The sequence below is a fragment of the Syngnathus floridae genome, chromosome 1 (genome assembly GCF_059516105.1).
Source record: "Syngnathus floridae isolate MCC-2025c chromosome 1, RoL_Sflo_1.0, whole genome shotgun sequence".
Classification (NCBI taxonomy): domain Eukaryota; kingdom Metazoa; phylum Chordata; class Actinopteri; order Syngnathiformes; family Syngnathidae; genus Syngnathus; species Syngnathus floridae.
In genome coordinates this window covers 17408720-17429281 of record NC_142413.1, presented here as the reverse complement: position 1 = coordinate 17429281, position 20562 = coordinate 17408720, and the positions used below count along the sequence as shown (strand labels likewise).

At 42.8% G+C, this 20562-nt stretch overlaps 1 protein-coding gene and 1 long non-coding RNA gene across 12 annotated transcripts; one reads left to right on the top strand and one right to left on the bottom strand.

The window, feature by feature from the left end:
* Positions 1-1636: 1636 nt before the first annotated feature.
* On the bottom strand, positions 1637-20111 carry LOC148404360 (catenin delta-1-like). 11 transcript variants are annotated; one of them, XM_088379946.1, is made up of 22 exons: positions 19047-19190; positions 13660-13776; positions 12297-12460; positions 10395-10463; positions 10195-10314; positions 9794-10053; positions 8698-8979; positions 8378-8618; positions 8082-8304; positions 6991-7183; positions 6791-6908; positions 6544-6700; positions 6355-6372; positions 5767-5835; positions 5432-5559; positions 5176-5326; positions 4897-5089; positions 4367-4563; positions 4247-4288; positions 4096-4163; positions 3830-3929; positions 1637-3046 (listed from the first exon to the last, which is right to left on the bottom strand). In XM_088379946.1, exons 3-21 carry the CDS (start codon positions 12453-12455, stop codon positions 3870-3872), a joined length of 2748 nt encoding a protein of 915 aa, XP_088236072.1. In that variant the 5' UTR covers positions 12456-12460; positions 13660-13776; positions 19047-19190; the 3' UTR covers positions 1637-3046; positions 3830-3869. The 11 variants fall into 11 exon arrangements, with proteins under 11 accessions (XP_088236072.1, XP_088236073.1, XP_088236070.1 ...); XM_088379947.1 differs by having other exon boundaries at positions 13666-13776; positions 19047-19178; XM_088379944.1 differs by lacking the exons at positions 12297-12460; positions 13660-13776 and adding an exon at positions 20040-20111 and having other exon boundaries at positions 19047-19178.
* Positions 14082-15256, top strand: LOC148404361 (uncharacterized). Its single transcript, XR_015859298.1, has 3 exons — positions 14082-14451; positions 14695-14778; positions 14863-15256. It is a non-coding gene; the product is annotated as an uncharacterized LOC148404361 (long non-coding RNA).
* Positions 20112-20562: the final 451 nt, after the last annotated feature.

Genomic DNA, 20562 nt, shown 5'->3' with positions numbered 1-20562 from the left:
AGGGTGGTAAAGAGTTATCAACTACATAAAAAAATGTTAAGCATACTTTGCCTCCATCATAGCATCATGCTAAAAATGACAGGAAAGACACAAGTGAATAAATAGCATAAACAACACAATGGTGGGGAGAACCTGCTGATATTCAATTCATAATCCATCCATGCCAGTCCACTGTGAGGAGAGGCTGCCAGCGAGAGCACACTAATTCGTGGAAAGTTTATCCGGTTGGCTTGGAGTCGGCCTGGGCCAGCGCTGGTTAAACTTGACAAAGAAATGTGGGTCTTTGAATGGGCCCCCGAAGATAATGGCCTGCATGAGGTAGATGAGGGCCACCACCAGGAAGCAAATGAGGAAGAATGGGATAAAGGGCCTCAGATGTTGCCATGCCACACTGAACACGTAGCACAAGCTGTCGATCCCACCCTGCTTTGTCCTATGGGATGTGTACCGAAAGGAAGCCGGCGTCCCATCAAGTGTCTTGTCATCTGAGCTGGAAGGAGATGGACTTGAGGAATCAGGCGAAGCCATTTAGCTGAGAACTCAACTTTTCAACCAAAAACAGTTGACCATCCGGCAAAGTCCCCACATAATTCCATCAGTTTTTCTCCAAGGAGTGTCTTGTGATCACTTGTGCTGGATGTCACAGTATTTGAGCGAGATGGTGATAATGTGAGACCCGCCACAGGGAAGCTCTAAATAGATATGACGCGGAGGAGCGAGAAGTGTATGAGCTCAAATTTTAGGAAGGGAATGTTTTTAACCCAGCATAGGCTATAAACATCATAGAAACACAAACACACACATAAGGCACGCAAGATGGCTTCTCAGCAATCTGCTGACCAAGTGACAGCTGACATACGACAGTGCAATAAAAGTCATGGACACAAGTGCTATAAATAATAAATGAAAACACAATAACGCCACAACATTTATAGCAGTAGGATAGTGACCTTGAAAATGAACATTCTAAAGGCGCAGGCTATTTCACAACCACTGTACAGTGGCTCGTCAGTGTGGAACAAGAGATCATTAAATTATCCAATTTCATTTCAATGGACCAAAGTTATTATTTATTTTCTACAACTGATCTAACTTTTTTCCATTCATTTAACGGAACACGTTACACTTTTGCTTTGTTCAGCCTCGTTCACCCAAGGGCAATTGTGAGTAATTTGAGATGAACTCATCATTCTTTCAGCACATTTCAGCAGTCTCAGTGGTTTCACAGTATATTTACCAATTCCTCACTTGTTCTTGCTGTTTTTTTTTTTTTTTTTTAAATAGATGTGAATTAGCTGAAGTCCTGCCTCAATAACATATTCCTTTGCCGCCATTTTGCGACATCTTGGGGGCAGTTGAAGTGAGAAAAGGAGCTAAAAGGAAGCTAAAAGGAGAGTACTGCTTCTCCACCACGGGCGAAGAGCAGAGTAGACCCTGAACTGGTCACCAGCCAGTCGCAGGGCACATACACAGAGACAAACAACCATCCAACATCACAGTTTTGAAAGCAACTTAGGTAGCTAAAAAATTCCGTTTACCCCCATAATGCTATCCCGAAGTAACTTGACAAAGTGTCACAGTGCAATCTGAATGGCTGACACATAGAAACTCTACAGCAACTAAACATACGCAAGTGTTGTCTAAGAAAAGATCTTTATTTATCAAAACATCAGTATAACCAGTTACATACGTTATTGGAAAAAAAAAAAAAGATCAACATGTCAGAGCCAACTAAGGCAGGTATGAATGGTATATAATAATTTTACATGAATAGGCAACATAACAAATATACTGTGTGTGAAGAAATGGATGAAAAGTGGGAGGTAAGAGTGATCTCAAATAACGCTGTAAAATAAATTGCATAAGGATCTCATCCACCCACTGCAAAAAGAGTGAATGAATCGCAAATAGAGAAAAAAGTAGGAGTACAAAATAGAAACAAATGGATGACCTAAAGAAAATACACATCACACATTAAAATGCAACTCACAAACTGAACAGGCTTGAGTCTCCTCTAAGCAAATACATCTTGGATGGTTCCCTCTTTTTTTAAAAAAAAGACACCCAACATGTGAGAGTAACTGCAGGGCAAGTACAAGCATTCAGTCAATGAAAGACAAAATTGAATCTTACATGGTATTAGTGGTTTAGCGGTGTTGGTGACCAGTTTCATATCCCACAATCATTAAGCCAAATTTTGCATTAAAAGCAGACAAGAACTGTTATTTTCTTCCATAAAAGACAAAAACGTCTGGTAATGCACAAGAAACTCAAGGGAAAGAAAAGAGCAAGTTATCTAAGCTGACACAAGAACAAATGAACAAATGTATTGTTCTGGATCAGGCCATACAAAAACACACTTAGAAAAAACAAAAAGCTCCATCAGCGTCTGTCCCCTCCCATACGCACAATCAGAAACACATTTTTACTGTATGACAGATGAACGCACACCTTCTCTCTTGTCCACACGAGTGCCCACTGCACCGAGAAGAAGTCATTATAGACAAAAACAACTCGGTTACAAACGATGACCTCCAAGTGATCCCCACGAAAGGACCATTTAAATAAACCAGCCAACATGAATGCTGTCATCTAATTTTCTCTTTCTATATACAGTATATATCCTACAACGAAGTCTACGCACAAGGCCCTCGTTAGGATGCAGGCATTGGCAGCAAAATAACTTGGACGATATCGTCGACAATAATAAAACATACAAAAGCAGGACAACAAAGTAATCAAATGATTGTCAACAAATATGATTGCCTTTACAAATGTATAACTTAACACAAACTAAAATTCTGTTGCTACGGTAAATTGCCAATCATTAAAAGAGGTTTGTATATATTGATGCTGCAACATCTTTGCCTGCAAAACAAACCGTGTTCTTTGGATGCCAGACAGTCGTCTCCCAATCGTATTGGTCCGGTGGGAGATGGGAGAGAAGACAACAGACAACATCCCTCCCTCCCTCCCTCCCGCTCTCCTCAGTAGCAGTGATCAGGCAGGGACGGCACAGTCTGGGTAATGCACACGATCAGTTTTTCTGCAACAACAATGAGAATTCAAATTGAATTGGAAAATAATTTTAGGAACTTTTAAATGCCGTATGGTTTCCCTCGTAACACATAATATTTGCAATTTGTTAATCATAGCTTCCGTTATTCACCCCCAAAATTGCATGGACGCATGTGAATGAAGGTCCTGAGTGTTTATCTTGTGTGATTTTTTTTTCCCCCCCTTGACATGTGTGGTTGTCTCTCTCGTTGTGAAATTATAAGACAGGGAAGGGGGCGTGTTAAGGGTTGGTGTCTATATTGATTAATTGTGATTTTTTTTTTTTTTTTATCAACCTATTCACCGTTATTTGCTGAAAAGTGCTGCTTTGGCACCAGCTTGTGTCGAAGAGCGGGGAGGAGTTTCACTTAGTCGGGTCATATAAAAGTTGCTTTCCCACCATTTTGTGTCATCTATATTTCAAATATCTTTAGGGGATTCGAATGACTCAAGCCTTATCCCTCACGGGCGTCCAAACTACATTTCTAATTGGCCCCCTCCTATCTGTTTATGTATGTGGCCCTCATTGAAAAAAAATTGGACACCCCTGCTCTATAGCAACAGCACCACACAAAACAGGTAGGGCGTTGAATTTGTGGGATTAGCTGAGGTCACAAGTGTTAGCAACCCAACAACAGAGAACATAGTGTGGACCATTAGGTACATCTCAAGCAGGCTTCTGTTCTGCCAATAAACAATGCTAGACGTCAGAAGAGACCACAGGAACACTAATCAAGAGTTGCATGCAGGATAAGAAGTCAGGAAGACATACCATGCTGTTACATGCAGAGGGGTTGGGTGGGATGAGGGGGCTAACCATCATAGGAGTCCAAGAGAGGCAGGGAGCCCTTTCTTCCCCCATATACCCCTCTCTGAGAGTCAACCAGAGAAAGTGAAAGAGAGAAAAGGGAGGGAAGCTAGTGTTAGAAAAGGAATAGTTAATTGTGAGGATGTAAACAGTGAAAGTCAGGCACAGCCAGGGATTTGTGTTGTTGAGTGAGCGGTCCAACAAGTGGATGGTTAGTGTTTCAAAAGTACCGGAAAAGTGTCTGTGGTGTCGTCGAGGGTGTGTCTCCTCTCCCTCTGGTCCAGTGTCGAGTAAGCTTCTGAGAGCCGAAGAAAAGCACAACATTTCACTTTACACACACCTAATATGGATCTTAAAATAAAAACAAAGAAAAATTCTTACCAGAGCCGAGATCATTCAATGGAATCATGTTTCGCGTTTCCCCTGCGGGTGGAGAAAACAACACAAAACTCAAATGTGGACTCTGAGCAGTTACACACAATGTTCAAGACAAATACACACCTCTGTCCAGCAGTGGTGTGGTACTGTCCCCATAGGTGCCATTGGCCCTAGTGCTGGGGCCGTTGGTGGTGTTGGTGTTGACCTGGAAGTCGCTCTTCTTCCAGCCGTCTTTTTCAAGAGGCCGACGCAGCTCCTTGTGGGCCCACACGAGCTGCAGCACTTGGCCTGCCCCTCGAACCTCACGGTCGGACCGCTTGCTACATGAGAGACAATCGAATATGTCTAAAACTTTAACTGCCTCGTACACTAGCCAAACAACTAGTCTGTAATCCAACAGTGCATTTCAGCTTCTGCCAGGTTTTCTGCCAGTACTTAATGTGAGACGAACCATGACTTTAAAAGCAAGTCATGCTCCGTAAAAAAAATCTTTACCATGATTTTTGGCATACAGTTACAACCTAGCAATTATGTCTGTGCTTTCAGTTATAACCAACCCCCTGAGAGCAATCACAGCTACAACATGGCCAGTGATGAAAACAAGTTTTACACCATTGTCATAAATCTAAAAAGTGTCTCTGCTTCTTCCTTACCCGTCTTTGTTTATGAGAACAAGCCTCTCGATGCCCTGTGAAGCTCGAAGGGTCTTAGCTGCCTCCAAACTGTTGCCGAGCACCTCTGTGAGCGTGCTCAGCACGGACACCACCGTCTCCTCCGACAAGGCACGCCCCGACTGGTTCTGGCCACCAGGCAGGTTCGCCACAAGATGGGGCACTGCATGCAAACCTGCAGGAAAAAAATGCAAGTCAGCTTGTCACACGCATGCATAGCAGATGGAAAAGATCTAGTAAAGGAACATCCTGCAATCTTACCAAGAAGTTCACAGTTTCTGCTGTCAATGGCGAGGTTTCTTAGAGCACCAGACATCGCCCGCACAACGCGGTCGTTGCCGTGAGCCAGCAGCTCCGCCATCATGGGAAGACCCTTCTCCAGACGTACTGTGGCCCGGATGTAACGACCAAACTGATTGGAAACACACAAAAAAATAAAAAACTGTGTTTCACTTAAGTTATTATACAAGAAAACTCAAAAGGGACAAGCAATTGATGTGTTTGTAGAAGGACTTACAGTCCATCGACCTGCGCACAGGTTCTGGATGGCCCCGGCAGCGGCTTCCAGCACAGAAGGGTTCTTGCTCTCTCTAAGCAGCGACGTGTAAATCCGAACCACCTCTGGTTGGAACAATAGCTCGTAACCTGTCGCACATTTTTTTCCCCAGTTAACTTTATGCGTTAAAACACATTTAACTACCGACTGCCTTGAAACTTAGCAAAGACTGTTTTCTATTTTGTAGGACAATACTTATTAAACAGAAGCATATAATTCACAAGGCTTGAAGCAGGACTTGTGACAAAAATGCTCTTTCCCCCCCCCCATGCTCAATTTTACCGATAAACACACACCTTTAGCAGGCACTGTTCTCTTTGGAATGTCAACTTGATCTGCACTTCCATCATCTCCATCTTTCTTTCCTGTAGTCGCAAAAAAACAAAAGGGTGAAGACAGAACAAGCGAGAAACAAACATGCTTCCCAAAGAAAGAAAAAAAAAAGCATTTAAGTTTCCTTCCTGTGGTGTGAATGTGATCATGCAACCGGCGAGACAAGCACAGTGAGCATGCAAGTGGGGTTTGCAAAGCAGTGTTGGAATTTGTTTCTCAGGCCGGACTTACACTGACATAATTCCTATTCTTATATTTTTTTGCTCTCAAGTGGCACAATTCGGGAGATATTCATCACGGCAGCATTTAGACGGGAAAAATAGAATTGTATTCCTTCAGGTCAACAACATTTAATCAAACGAATGTGTTCCACATAAATATACCCAGTTTGGACGAGTGTCCCCTCAAATTTGAATACACTCAAATAAATTGGACACAAAAAACTGAGAAATGCACATTTCAACCCACAGTGTAAAGCCAGCCTTTTATCGCCAATGAACAGCATTCTGTTAGTTATGACCACGTCATCATAACACCAAGGAAAATCTTACCTTTGGAAAACCACTCATCTATGAGGACAGGAGGAAAGCAAGGAGAGCAGAGAGGGAGGGAGGGATGGAGGGAGGGAGAGGACAGAGAGAAGAAAGAAGACAGGAGAGTAAAAAAGTGCAACAGGGTAACCGCCACCAACAAGCCGGACACACCTTTGAACTGGGACCATGGGGTGATTTCAAGCTTACCTTTGCCCTTTCGAGAGCCAAAGCAGCCACCCTTGTTGGAGCCATGTGCAGGGCCCTGGTTGTTGGGTGTGGCTTCTGCATAGCGTTCACAGCTGGGGATCTCACGATGGACCTGATAGGACAGATTCCTCAAGAGGCACATGCAGTTCTCGACCAACTGCAGGAGAGATAAAAGTATTTCCACAAAAAGATTTAGTTTGATGGGCCAGTTCAAATGACGTAGCATATTTCTGAACTTGCTAATGACCTTATTGTCCACATCTTTGCGATTGATCTGCGACTGCACGACATACATCACCGAATCCACTAATCCTGTGCACTCTCTCAGCTTCCGCCGTGCCTCGCTGCGCTCTGAACTGACATTTCTGTTGTGCGGAGGGGACACATTATGAACATATAATTATGCTGGTCTAAATATGTCCCTCGGTCACGCTCCTGCTTTCATACCGTAGGCAGCCAGCAGTGTTGGTCAAGGCGGTCTCCCACTCCAGATGTCGCGGTTTGCAGCTTTCCTCTCCGCCGTTGCTCACTCGCTCCCAACCCGAGTGGGGCACTATCACTTCGTCTGCCAAAGCGTGCAGGGCGTGGTCCACTATCTCCATCTTCACCGAATCGTGCGATGAGAGGTTCCACAGTGTACCTGGGGTGAGAGAAACATTCCATTACTCAAGGCAACCAGATAGCATTCTGCCAAACAGATCATTTAAACAAACTGTTATCCATGCTTATTCTTCAATGACCAATTACAAGTACTATGATAGAGTAGCTGTATTTGAAAATAACCTTCATAAAACAGATTTATTTTGCTGAGTTGTTTTTTTTTTTGGGGGGGGGGGGGGGGGGGGGGGGTGAACCCACACCCTTTGGGAGCTGCTGAAGCATGCATCATTATGCTAGTTTTCAAAGAACCAGTGAGTAGAATTCCAGGGCATCTGCATACCGCATTTGAGTCTGCAATGAAGTGGTGCCTGTACTTTTCTTTCAATGAAATGTGTGAGTCATTTGTGTGGATAGGCTGTTACTTCATGTAAATTCTAAAACAGGGGAACTATGCATCATGTTTTGTCAGTAAAGCCTATATCCTGCGCTCTCTGTTTTGGGGCTAGAAAAATGCCATCATGTAAATATACCAAATATAACGGTTTCATTTCAAGAGGACTATACATTCATGTTATGTACCACTTGTATGGACATATACCCTCATAAGCCATTTGAACCTACAGACAAATTAGTCTTGAGTTTGTAAAGCTATGTTTAGGGAAGTGGGAGCAAGTCAGAAGAATCGCAGCATGGCCAGAGCCTGGTATCAAACTCCCAACCTCAGAAGTCAGACACCGGTGTGCTAACCGGTAAAACAATATTCCACCATTATCATTATAATTCCAACCACACCATAAATATTTTCCAGCAGCTGGCCCAATAAACTGATGTAATCAATCTTGCCTATCATTATTATGGGAATGTTTTTACACATTAATCTACCGAGTACAGTTCCATCTATCGAGAATGGTTCCTTGGGGGGAAAAAAGATAAAATACCTGTGATGGTGTCAGTGAGGTCCTGATCGTGGGTCTTCCTCAATAATCGAATCAGTGCTGGCACTCCATCACAGTTCTTAATCGCAATCTTGTTGTCTGGGTCTCGTCCATATGAAATATTTTTGAGCGCGCCACAGGCTGAGTGGTGCACGTCTTTGCTGGGGTGGTCCAGCAGTGACACTAAGGCCGGGATACCCTTCAGGCGCCGCACCTCCGACTTAACCTGCAAAAACCCAAATGAAATGAGCGACACAAACCAGAAGATTCAGGATGAAATGGCTTCAACTCAGTTTTACCTTGTCATTTTTGAATGTGAGATGCTGGAGGAAGGCTGCTGCGTTGGTTTTGACGGGATCCAGGCGGTAGTTGAGCATGGCGATCACTTCTGGTAGCTCAGGTTGTCTCCATGAGGCGGGAGGACCTTTCCTCAATGTGCTTTCTAATGAAGCCATGCTTCCTCGCTCCAGAGACATGGGAACACCCCAGGCATACGGATCAACTCCTCCCATATCACCATCCAGAGTATCTTCACAACTCCTGCATGGTGCGCAAAGATGTAAATGCTGTAATAAACGGTATGCGAGTCAAACTTGTGCATGTGTCTCTTCTGCTTTACCTGAGTCTTCGCCTGTCCATTCCACCAGGGCCAGGACCTAGCCGTGGCATGGTGCCGTAACCTCCGGGGTGCATCGGTGGAGGCCCCATGCCATACTCATCATAGCCCATGCTCCGCTGGTCATCTTCCAGACCATAGTGTCCATGTCCGTATCGCATGTCCATCGCTGAGCCCATGGCCCTCATTCCTCTGCCCACCTGGGGCTGTGCTGCATAGGGGTCCATCTGCTGGCGGCTTGGGGCCCGATAACCAGAATCCAAAGTTCTGTATCCATCAACTGGCCTGCAGAAAGAGAAAATAACTTAAACATTCTGAATCCAAGCGCTCATTTGGACACATTTTTCCCCTCCTCTGTGTTGCAAGAAATTTTCAGTTACAAGTGCGCTTCAGATATCTGTGGTAAAAAAACAACAGTAGAGCCACAGTCGCTGTTGCACTTTCAGCTGTTTACCAACCGGGACAAACAGCTAAATACCGCAAAATAAAATTATCCAATGTAAGATAAAACTCACACCGAGGCGCTCCTACGCAGACTGAACAGCCAAGGTGGGCTAACCTGTAGGTTACTGATGTCTCTTAATAGGCCACGCCGCTTAAAGGCACACATTCAACACTATAGTGATAACTTTCACAACATACAGTCAATTAGTTGGACCAAAATCTCTGCAAGCCAAGTTCGAATCGATTCGCATCCTGCCCTTTAGAAAAAACAGGAGTTGATTTTAATTTAAAACAGTTCTATTTGTCGATTAAAAAGTAACTAGAGCGCATCAGAGTGACTATTGACGTGGATAGGTAGGGATATTATTTCTACTACAGCCTTACCCTCTTACAAACAACATTTACTGTAATGTCTTGACCCTTGGTAACTCAAGTTTCCGTTGAAGTGGGGGTGAGGGAATATTGACTTCCCACATTTCGTGAGTGACAGATTAAATGTTACATTGACATGAGTGTGCGTCATTGTGACGCAATTGTGACACACATTGACAGAAAAGCAGAACAATGTCCCCCCCCCAAATACACACACACAAACAATACGCATGTACTAGAATTATTATTAGGGACAAGGAGTGTGCACACGAGGGTCCTGCACCTGTAGCGATCATCCATGTGTGAGCCTCTGCTCAAACTTGTGTATGCCTCTGATGGCGGTCCTCCCCTGTAGTCATCATAAACTCCTACAGGCCCATAGTGGTAGTTTCTGGGCACTGTGGCAGTCGGGTAGTCCCCTCCGACCTGTCTGTACGGACGGTCCAGTGTGGCACTGTAGCCACTCATACCAGACACGGACATGCTGCCGTTGATGGACATGGAGTCATTCGGCAGGACTTGGCGTGACATAGGTTTCTTCATCTGTGACAGGGATTTGAAACAATTTAGCTTGAAGATTCTTTCAGACTCAGAAATATTTTATTTATCCCCTTGGAGCAATGTATGCTAGTAAACGACCAAATTTGATCAACTGTCTTATTTACGTTACATTGTATAACTCACCCCATTGTCGAGCCGTCGTGTGGTTCCTTCTTCAGAAAAGACAGAGTGTGCTTCATGAGCGTCATCCTCTGGTGTGTAGCTGTCATCTAGAGCGCCGTGTGCTGGGTCCACCATTCTGTACTGTAACAAACCAACTCTTAATTATAACCACTAAAAACTCTTAAACATGCATGCACCCATAAACCAACCACATACTGTACCTGTGTGCCGTTTATGTAGGAGTCTGTTAATTTCAGTCGCTCAATGTCTGCATCCCCTAAACGCCCGTTCTGGAATGTGACACAAAGAGAATTAAAGATGCGCACAACCACTAACAATTCTACTGGGGCAGCAATAAATGTGAGGCAAAGGCATTTTCCCCCCAGTGTAGTCACTTATGAAACGCACAACCGTGATAAGGTCCTTCAGCCATGCCTGTGTGTTTATGGTCTGTGAATCACTGCAAGACATGCAGGAGGACATTCTGGAATGCAGCCATTTATCCTTACACTCTACTTCCTCCTGTAATCAGTTACATAATCTATGTCTGTCATTTTGTATAGATATATACCAGAGCCTTTACTAAGGCCAAGTGACCTTCGGTTTTACGCAACACAATCGTCTCCAATACTGTATGAGCAGATGAATCACCTTGAGATGACTACAACAGGGATTAAATAGATTCTGTGGCACTTCCTACAAGTTATGATTATTTCAAAGCATTTTCTATAGATATGCTTGCAGTTGTACTTTGACGGCAATGTCTTTTTCTTAAAATGGGAAGTGGGATTTCATGCGAAGGGTAAATTTCCTCTAAACATAGTCCTTCCCATAATTATCATCTGCTGTGCACTGAATTTAAAGAAAAACGGTTGTTATTCTCACAAGCAGTTAAATACAGTAAACATGAAGCTACATCCCCCATCGCCACCGTCTTGCCCTTTATCTTTGGGGCCCCCATCTAATCAAACATGTCCAAGGATTGGCAGAGTCAAAACAGTCTAATGAATGTCAGCGAGTCCAAAGGAAGAATAATATTTACAGATAGAATTTGAACTTTTTGTCCCCACTGACTCAGATGCCTGCGCTGTCTCTCAGAACACAGCACAACGTGACCCCAAAGTGCAATGACACAGAGTTCAGCACTTGTTGATAACACAGCTCAACAGCAAATTTTAATCAGACATGACTGTACGGGTCCCTAAACGACACCAATTTAAAATATACCATATTTACTTTTTTAAAGCACATCAGGTTTTTGCGATTTTCATCTTTTTGGGGGGGTTATTGAGTGACCAGTAAAACTTGTGCAGTACAGATTTGACCACTTATAGTAATTTATAGTTTCAGAAAAACTTCAGCTGAACTTACCCCCTTGATTCATAAAGATTGGTAAATATGATACACATTTTTTGTTTACATTAGGAAAACATGTTTGAGAGAAAAAAAACAAGGACAGTTTGAAGTTCACAGTCGTAAAACGTTGCCCAGTGTAATTCTAAAATATTTGGGTGAAAACTAAATAGGTGCATTTATACAAGAGCAGAGGCCTTTACAGACCAAGTTGGGCACATGCAAGGGAAATCAACCCTGAAAACAAAATCTGTTTGAAATATTCTATTATTGCCGTGGCAAAATTTGTTTTATCACCTTGATTAAAAAAGTTGAGATTAAAACGATTACAAAAATGAAGGTCTGCGTGCATGCGACAGAGATGACAGATGGCTGCATTCCATGACATGCCGTGACAGTAGGAAGAAAATAACTGAGATTCCATATGAGGGGTTGACAAAAGGTATGAGTCTGGTGTGTCACAGCAAAGGCATGCTACAAGTGTGAAACGATGATGATGATGCCATTAGGTGCCCCCCCCCCTTTTTTTTTTTAAATTGGATGAGACGTGCAGAACGCATTGTAAATGCAGACTGACATAACGGCATAATCATAGAGTACAGCACTGGTAAAAGGATGGGAGGATGTTTACTGGATTACTGAGATCAGTAGGAGAAACTGATGCATTAATTATGATTCTAGGAATGGGATGATACTGGTATTTAAATGAGGGTATTAACGTGGTAACATGGAGATAAAAGGCATCCACAAGAGGCTCTATTTTTTTTTACCTGTGTGTGAGGGAGGTGGAGACCCAGTGCCGAAGGGCTGGTGGCAGAGAGGCCCACTCTCCTCCTCTCCTCTTCCAACGCCCTGGTCAGCTGTTCAAACTCCACCTCCTGCTCCCTGACCGACTCCAGCAGAGCTGCTGCGCTCTCACACTGCTCCATACACACTACACCACCCCGAAGGGAAAGAGGGGGCGTTACACGTTATATATAAAATCCCAAGGATCCAGGGAATTATTCAGGAGCTAAAAATGGTGATTTTATTTATTTTCTTTTGTGGGTGTGTGGGTGTAATGGGGGGAGGGTCATCTTATCAACAGTTAATATAGGAAAGCAAACAGATCACATTTGTGTTGAATCAAAATAAAAACATTTGCATTTACTTTTGAAAAACATTGAGCAGCTTTTTTGATTATTTTCCAAAATTTACCCGAATTATTTCAAATTGTTAGTACAGGAAAAATAAATTACTGTCCTGTTTCGGGATAAAGGAAAGGAAATTTAAATATTTTCTTTTCAGACTCATCAATGAATCAACAAAATAATCAACAGATTAATTGATTCAAAGAATCATGAGTAAAGCCCTAGAAAAAGCAAAATTACGACTTCAATTTTTTGTCGCTGGGATAGCTAAATAAAAATACTAGGGCTGCAGCCATTAAATATCATTTTCATCCAGTTATTCTACAAATGATCCCATGATCTACCTAATCAGAAAATTTAATTTTGTATTATTAAACAACAAAATGCGCATGCTGGGTATTATTTGTGTGCCTATTTGGGGTCGCTATCTTCATGTTACACACTTTAATATAGATGCAATTTTGAGTGTTTGTGCCTTTAAATCGTGGGGAATGACATGATGAGCGAAGCAGCAGTCAGCAAATGAGCTCACGTTAGCAGTTGGGTGTTGACTGGCGAACTGAACTGGCTGTTGAGTAAGCAGTCTGCGTGTCAAGTGACTCGGTTTCAGTTTTGACCACAGCAGCTCAATCCACATATTACATGTTTAAGTCATTGCTGAATCCATCCTGACCAAATGCAGTTTTTTTTTTTTTTTACAGTACACTTTAACTAGCGGTGGTAGCTATACGATATAAATAATACAAAATTAGCTAACATGGATACTTTGTGTTGGCTATTGCAGACATACTGTTGTGGTATGTCAAAATTATTCTATTTATCGTTTCAGCCCTAGAAGATACATTTGTAGCAAATAAAAACATTCAGACCAATTCATTCGAATTGGACAAATTCCTGCTGAGTCCCTGATGCTTTCTCATAGCATACGACTTTGGAATCACTAATAATACTTCTATAGAAAGGTCAAGTTTTATACTGAGAGTCAGCAAACAGAAATACACACCTTCACCTGTGAGCGTGGTTTGACAGAAGAGGTGAGAAATCACACCAAGGCCAGAGTTGAAGCTCTAGTTGGTCATTGGTAGTACTACAATGAAGGGCCAAGCCCAGAAACAGAGAACTGCTCACAGAGACAGAAAACAAAGAGAGAAGTGTTTCAGTGAAGGATGGCTACATCAGAAAACGGCAACATAGTGAGAATGCCAAATTATGCGTCAGCGGGGATGTGTTTGCTCTCAAGCAAAGCGTCCTAGTGTTCAACATCCATCCACCTCGCCCCGCTGTTATCTTGGTTGAGCCCTCACAGAAACAGACACTTTGTTATACAAGCCCAACAAGTGGCCACTCACATTCTCTTATCAGGGAGGGGTACACCCTCAGGTGTCTGGTCAGCTGGCTCCCACAAGGTGAATAAACAACCAGTGCTTAGCAAACACCTGCATGACCAGTTCTCCGAGGTAGAAAGAGTGCGTGTGTGTGTGTGTGGGGCGGGGGGATTCTTTTCAATAGGTCTGTGTGTAGCCAACATGCACAGAGACATGGGTACTGTAAATGCAAACCATGTGGGCAACAACAAGACAATTACATTTAGGCTGCATATCTCGACGACAGTGTTCAAATTCTGAGGAGAGGTGACGAATTCGGTTACCGACGTAGGATTACGACAGCTTGTTATCTTTTAAGATGAAGCAAGCTGAGTGTCTGTTCCTGGATGTCTGTCTGATGAATGACTCAACACAACGCACAGAGACAGCCATACTTGAAGGCTGTGCTCAGTGTACGGAAAGCCAGCAAGGTAGGACGGCCTGATGAGAAAACAAGGAGTGTCTAGAAGGTATTTCACAACTCTTCAAGGAAATTTGTCAAAACCAAAACCGCTATTTGCGTGTAAAGGTATCACCGTGGAAAAGTCCTCCCACCTGTTGTGGGGGGAAGAGAAGAAGGGGGAAGTAAAAAAAAAAAAAAAAAAAAGACTACTCAGTGCCACACATGCCCATATATGGACACAACTAGGCCTGGGCTGTTTTATACCCTGCAGACAGACAGAGCTGCAAACAAATCCAACGAGAAGCAAGACGGGATGTGGAAAAAGACATGAGAAAGAGCAAGAGCAAACAAGGAGGTGGGTGGGGTGCAAGATAAGTAAAGTTAAAGTGAATTAAAGATAAAAGCTAATCTTGCATTCCTAACATTGTCTTCTGTCAAGTCAGCACAGCAGCCCACCCACTCGTCAACAGGCAAATGACCTTGGCGCGACCACTGTTCATCACACTCCACCGAACTGCTAGTTTACCAGCCCAATTTACACACAGACATAGACATCTACTCCTGTGGAGCTTGCGAATATGGACACCAGCGCCTTCCATATCTCAACTTGAGACAGAGTGAATAATCATCATTTGCAATGCATGTTACACACTATCTCCCCTTCAGTAATGAGCATACCTGTCACTCATACAAGATAAATTATAAACTATGATATTTCCTGGCAAACCCAGTCAGAGTTGTTATTTTGTGTCAAACACGGGACTTGCAGCTGTCCGTCTGAGGAGGGGCCTGCAGAACAACGACATGTTTGTGTGCAAATACGCCAAGATCGAGACGGGCGCAGAGCTGCGGCCATTCTCAACTGTATCTGAGTTGCGTCCGCCGCTCATCTCTCCCATTTGCAGCTGTTTCTTTTGGCCTTGGACGGTAGCAAGTGTAAGTGAACAATGAAAACAATTGCCTCTGTCTTACAGCCACTCCCCCGCCTTTCCCCTTTAACTCACTTCCTGACAAACAGGATGTTGTGGATTCAACATCAGAGGTGAGCGCACAAGAGATGCGAGAGCTGCCGCGACAAGCCAAGAATCCCTCTTCCGTTCTGCGCAGATAGGAATTCCAAGTAGCAGAGCGCATAGCGTGAACCAACCCTTCAATGGGAAAGCTCACCCTGTCCATCTACAAGCAACGCTATTGTACTCGTTAAATGCAATCAGTAGGGTGCAAATTTGTGTCAAAAAAATGATTCACACTACATTTTACAGAGTGAAAATAGCATCAGAAAGCGTGAAAATGTGAGAATGAAAACAAGTGGTGAAAATGTCGAGCAAATGGTTGACTTTAAAAAAAATGTCAAGCACGAACGCTACTCGAACATCTGATCACATCACGAGTGTCGGGTTCACCTGACTCTGAACTACCAGTCAGCATGACTCAGTTGGCCCTGCCAGACATTTGCGACCACACGTACATAGGCCACAATGTGGCATTTGTCGACTTCATGAAACTCAGCAGCAAACGCAGTTGAAAAGGAAATCTGCTATCTCATTGGCATGTTGCTGAATTTCATCAAAGTGATGCTATTGGTACGAGTTGGAGGCGAGTGTGGCTTGTGATGGGATTGAAGCTTTCGTCCACTAATCCATTTAGCTTCTCACATACATATTTACAGACATGCACAGACATGAGGCCCCTTGAGATTAACCTGCACACCTCAAGAGACCACACAATCCCAGGCATCAACAATCATAACAAGCGCATGGTCAAACATTTCGGCTATCTATTCAAATTTACCATAAAAATAGTAATTACATTTTTACTGGTGGCCATATAAATGCATTTTCAAGTCAGTAATACATTGAGCACCATGTTTTAATGCAAACAACTTATCTTTAGTTGGACCCTTACTGTACCTTGCATCGAGCAAATTAATTTAGCATGTGCTCTATTAACTTCTGACGCTGCCATTAGCAATCCAGGCCTTTCTCTGGATCATCTTGAGAAGTTCACCAACTTGCATTCTCCACCATCAACGGCACAAGTTGCCTCGACTGCTCTGACTGTCGGACAGCTTCTGAAAGTCTCCTTCACACTACAAGAGGTGGCGAGAAGCCTTTTTTTTTCTTGAGGATATAAAGGTGAAGGTTGGGGGAAATCATTTGTGAAGAGCTCTTTCCTGCATTTTATATCTAGTTTCACCGGTTCAGCATACCAATTTGCACCATGTGTCCGTTTGCAACAAGGCAGCAATAGTAATAATAAAGTAAAAAGTCAAAATGAGTCAAAAGGATCATGTTTTGTTAGTCTGGTTGACAGTTCCCCGCCCGTGTATCGCTATGAAAAGAAATTTGGGCAGGACCTGCCCAACAGGTTTATAAACTAACAGATCTACGCTAAGCAGCAAGACGACCACCACCAAAAATTGGACAAGGTTTTACTATAGAAGCTTTAATTTCCTATTCCGTAGTGATGACAAAATGAAGCTTCAAATTTGCTTCATGCACCTGTTGATGTATTTTTTGACTCCTCTAGATGGCACTCTCTGTTCAACTGGGCTGAAGATACACTGACTTGCCTTTCTTAAACCCCTTTAAACCATTGAGAGAGGTTGTTTTCCCATCACTACCATTTGGAAACTTGCATACTTGTGAGGCTTTTCTGTACAAAAAAAACCCCAACTTGATTTAAAAACTCTTCATTTCCACTCATCTGTTTTTATGCTTCTTTGATAACATGAAAAATGTCACAAACACAGCATTGTGTGAAATTGATTCAATGACCAGACTTCTATTTTGTCACTGCACTAAGTGGAATTTCTCATCTTGATCAGATTTTAGTTTAAAACAGCCTGTCATTTGTTTTGATTGTCATTTAATGCTTCACCACTGGTATGCTATCAAAGAGATTTTGCTTCCTGCTGTACTAGACTTAAAGGAGCAATGTAACTAATTTTCTCACTGTCAAAACACAGTCTTGTGGTTGGTGGGAGGGAAAAAAACTATTCGCGTGATAGCACCAAAAGAATTGTTTTTTAAATTCAGTTTAGGTAGGCCTCAGAATTTTCAGTATTTCTCAACATATCCCCTTCAACCCTTTTGTTTGTCCACTACTTGGGGAACCCCTTCTTGGGTGGGCAAACAAGTTTTTGTTTAAAAAAAAAAAAAAAAAAATTCCAAAATAGGCTCATAAGGGGTCAAATTCCAAGGGGTTCTGTAAGTCACATCAAAACAAATGTCATTAATAAATACAATGACAACACATCCATGCTTTAATAAAGGGTTTTATATTCACAATTTTGTGCTTGATCCACTAAAATTGAGCAACAATAATCTTTTTTTTTTTTTACACATTTTTTGGGTGAAATTTAGAAATGGCTTGAATAATATATAAAGTCCAAAATGGGTATGATGTTAAATACTTCCCAAAATCCTTTTTAAATATTTTATACTACAAAAACAACCCATAACGCATGTCGATAAATAGGAAATGATCCTTGTATTACGTAATGATTGGACAGTGCGGTTCTGGCAGGGCCTCCACATATACGGCACCACCCGATCATGCGTTCCTCCCTTGCCAAGGTATGCGATCTGGACTGGGTATCGCAAGTTATTCAAAATCAGGTTAGACTCGTACACAAAAACACGGGTGTAAAATAAAATTATCAGGACATCATGTACTTAAAAAAAAACTTTGATGTAATTACTCATTGAAAAACTGAGACTAATACAAGTTATCCCCAACCAGCATTGCGACCAAAACAAGTTTGCTCAGGACCCACCCAACAGGTTCGCAAACTAAACAGCCCGAAGATGAAAGAGGCCCATCACCCCACAAAAAAAAAAAAAAAAACCGCTTTGAAGAAAACTTTACAGTTACCTCGCAATGCATCCAGGGTGCTCTTTAATTACCAACGTTGTCGTGGTGATTCGATCGTTTGCTTCCAACGCCGAGAAGTGCAAGCGAAGCAAACACACGAGATAAAATATCTAGGTCAATGCGCATAAACACACACCACTGTAAAAGGGAACAGAACCCAACTCAGTTGTTAACAATCATGTGAGCACCGATTCGCCATTTAAAGAATCATGGCTGTTCAGCAGTGCATAAAAGGCTGTTAACAGTTTGGAAAATGCATCAATCATAATATTGAAAATAAAAGACTATGAATTACAAACAAAAGGAGCGCCAGAGATACAGGCAAAAACGCTACTGCGATGATAAGTGACAAGTTTGGACATCAAATCAGGCCCACTCGGTTCGTTGTAGCCGTGTGACCTGCTTCTGCTGTCGTGCACCGTTAGCATCACAATAACCCACGATGGGTACTCGAGCTAACGATAGCCTAGCAAGCGTTCGATTCGCTCACTTGCCGTTATGTTCACACGCGCAGTCGTCAATAAAGAAAGGGTGTCGTGTGGCTTTTATCCATTTAAAACGTAAGCGTATGTCCGAAAGAAAAAGAAAAACAAGACGCTTGGACGTAAGGTTGCGCGAGGCGTATCGTATCGGTGGTCTCGAGATGAACGTGACCACTCCTTTTACAAACGCTGCAGCGTCTCCGCTATTTTGCGGACAAAAACGCCGCTATATAATCTCTTACGCAGCCTTAACACATGCGCTTACCTGATCGTCACAATGTGCTTGGATCCCTTCCAGATTACTCCGTGCGGTGTGTGTTTTGTCTGCTCTCCTTCTCCCCTCCTTTCCTGGCTTCTGGGTCAAGCTTGTTAACAACCAGGCGACATCAGAGAGGTCCTATCAAAGAGGGGGCGGGGTCAATGTGGCGCTTTTACCGTAATTGTAAAAAACACTGCACATGTGAAATTTGTAATTGCGCGCTGTTTGCTAATAACGGCAAGTCGGTTAAGCATTCACTGTATAATACAACTAGTGCGCTCTTTGTCCGTACAAGTACTAGTTTTTGTTGTTCAAGGCCCTTGCAAATAAATGCTCCAACAGCTAGCCATGAAGCTGCTTTTATGTAGTCAATATCAACGATATCCAAATAAAGGTCTGTGTAGTTTTTGTTGTACATGGCCCTTGCAAATAAATGCTCCAACAAATGCTCCAAATACTTTTTTGATCTTACTTAGTACAGAGTTGTCTATACCTGGTCCTCGAAGGCTATTGTCCTGTATGATTCTGATATTTCCCTGCTTCAATACACTTGATTCAAATAATTAGGATCATTATCAGGCTCTTTCAGAGTTTACAGATGAGCTGCTCATTTGAATGAGCCGTTAGAAGAGGGGAAACATCCAAACCATGCAGGATAGCGGCCCTCCAGAACCACAGCTACATGTTACTAGTGGCACAACTGAGCACTTGACAAATGTGTGCATACATTTATTCATTCTTTCATCTTTCCCAGCAGTTTACGGATAGCAGGCGGGCTACACCCTGAATTGGTCGTCAGCCAATTGCAGAGCACACACAGTTGAACAGCCCTTCACACTCACAATCACATCTAGGAAAATTTGGAGTGGTCAATTGGCCTATCATGCATGTTTTGGAATGTGGGAGGAAACCGGAGCACCCAAAAGGAAACCCATGCTGGCATGGGGAGAACATGCAAACTTCACAGAGGAAGGGTAAAGTCAGAATCAAACTCACAACCTCCGAACTGTGAGGTGGACATGCAAAACAGTCTGGAACCGTGCCGCTTATGTGCATGCTAGTGAGGTCAAGGAGAAAGAGCGCACCAAATTGTGATCCTAAAGCAAGGCCATGGAAAATATACTCAAGCGCCTTTCCGTAGTAGCCATGAACAGCATCTTTTTATTACTCGGATTTTGAATGAGTAATTTGGGATTTAAAGGCTGTCTCAGCAGGAAGAAAAGAGGGCCGCCTCCCTTCTCTCCTCCCACTTCTCGTCCACATGAACTCATACTGATGTCATTTCAGTGATTGCCCAAGAACAATAGCCTGGGAGGAAGCACGACGCTTGTGGAAATACACGCATGACATTCCACAGCCACACAACCAGAAAAAAAGTGCCACAAACTTAAACAATACAAGAGCCATCTGCTGTGGTACAATCAAGAGAAATAATCTGCTGTTCATCACTTTGAAAATACCAGTGTGATCATGCATGGCATTTACAATGAAATTTAATTGGAGTTAATGGTTCATGTTGGGA

Coding starts and splice junctions, on each gene's coding strand:
- LOC148404360 (XM_088379944.1), bottom strand. CDS start 20,096: ATGCACATAAGCGGCACGGTTCCAGACTGTTTTGCATGTCCACCTCAC. Junction 10,464..19,046: donor AAGCACATTGTGACGATCAG/GTAAGCGCATGT, acceptor GTCACATTCCAG/AACGGGCGTTTAGGGGATGC. Junction 5,327..5,431: donor TGTGCGCAGGTCGATGGACT/GTAAGTCCTTCT, acceptor GTTTCCAATCAG/TTTGGTCGTTACATCCGGGC.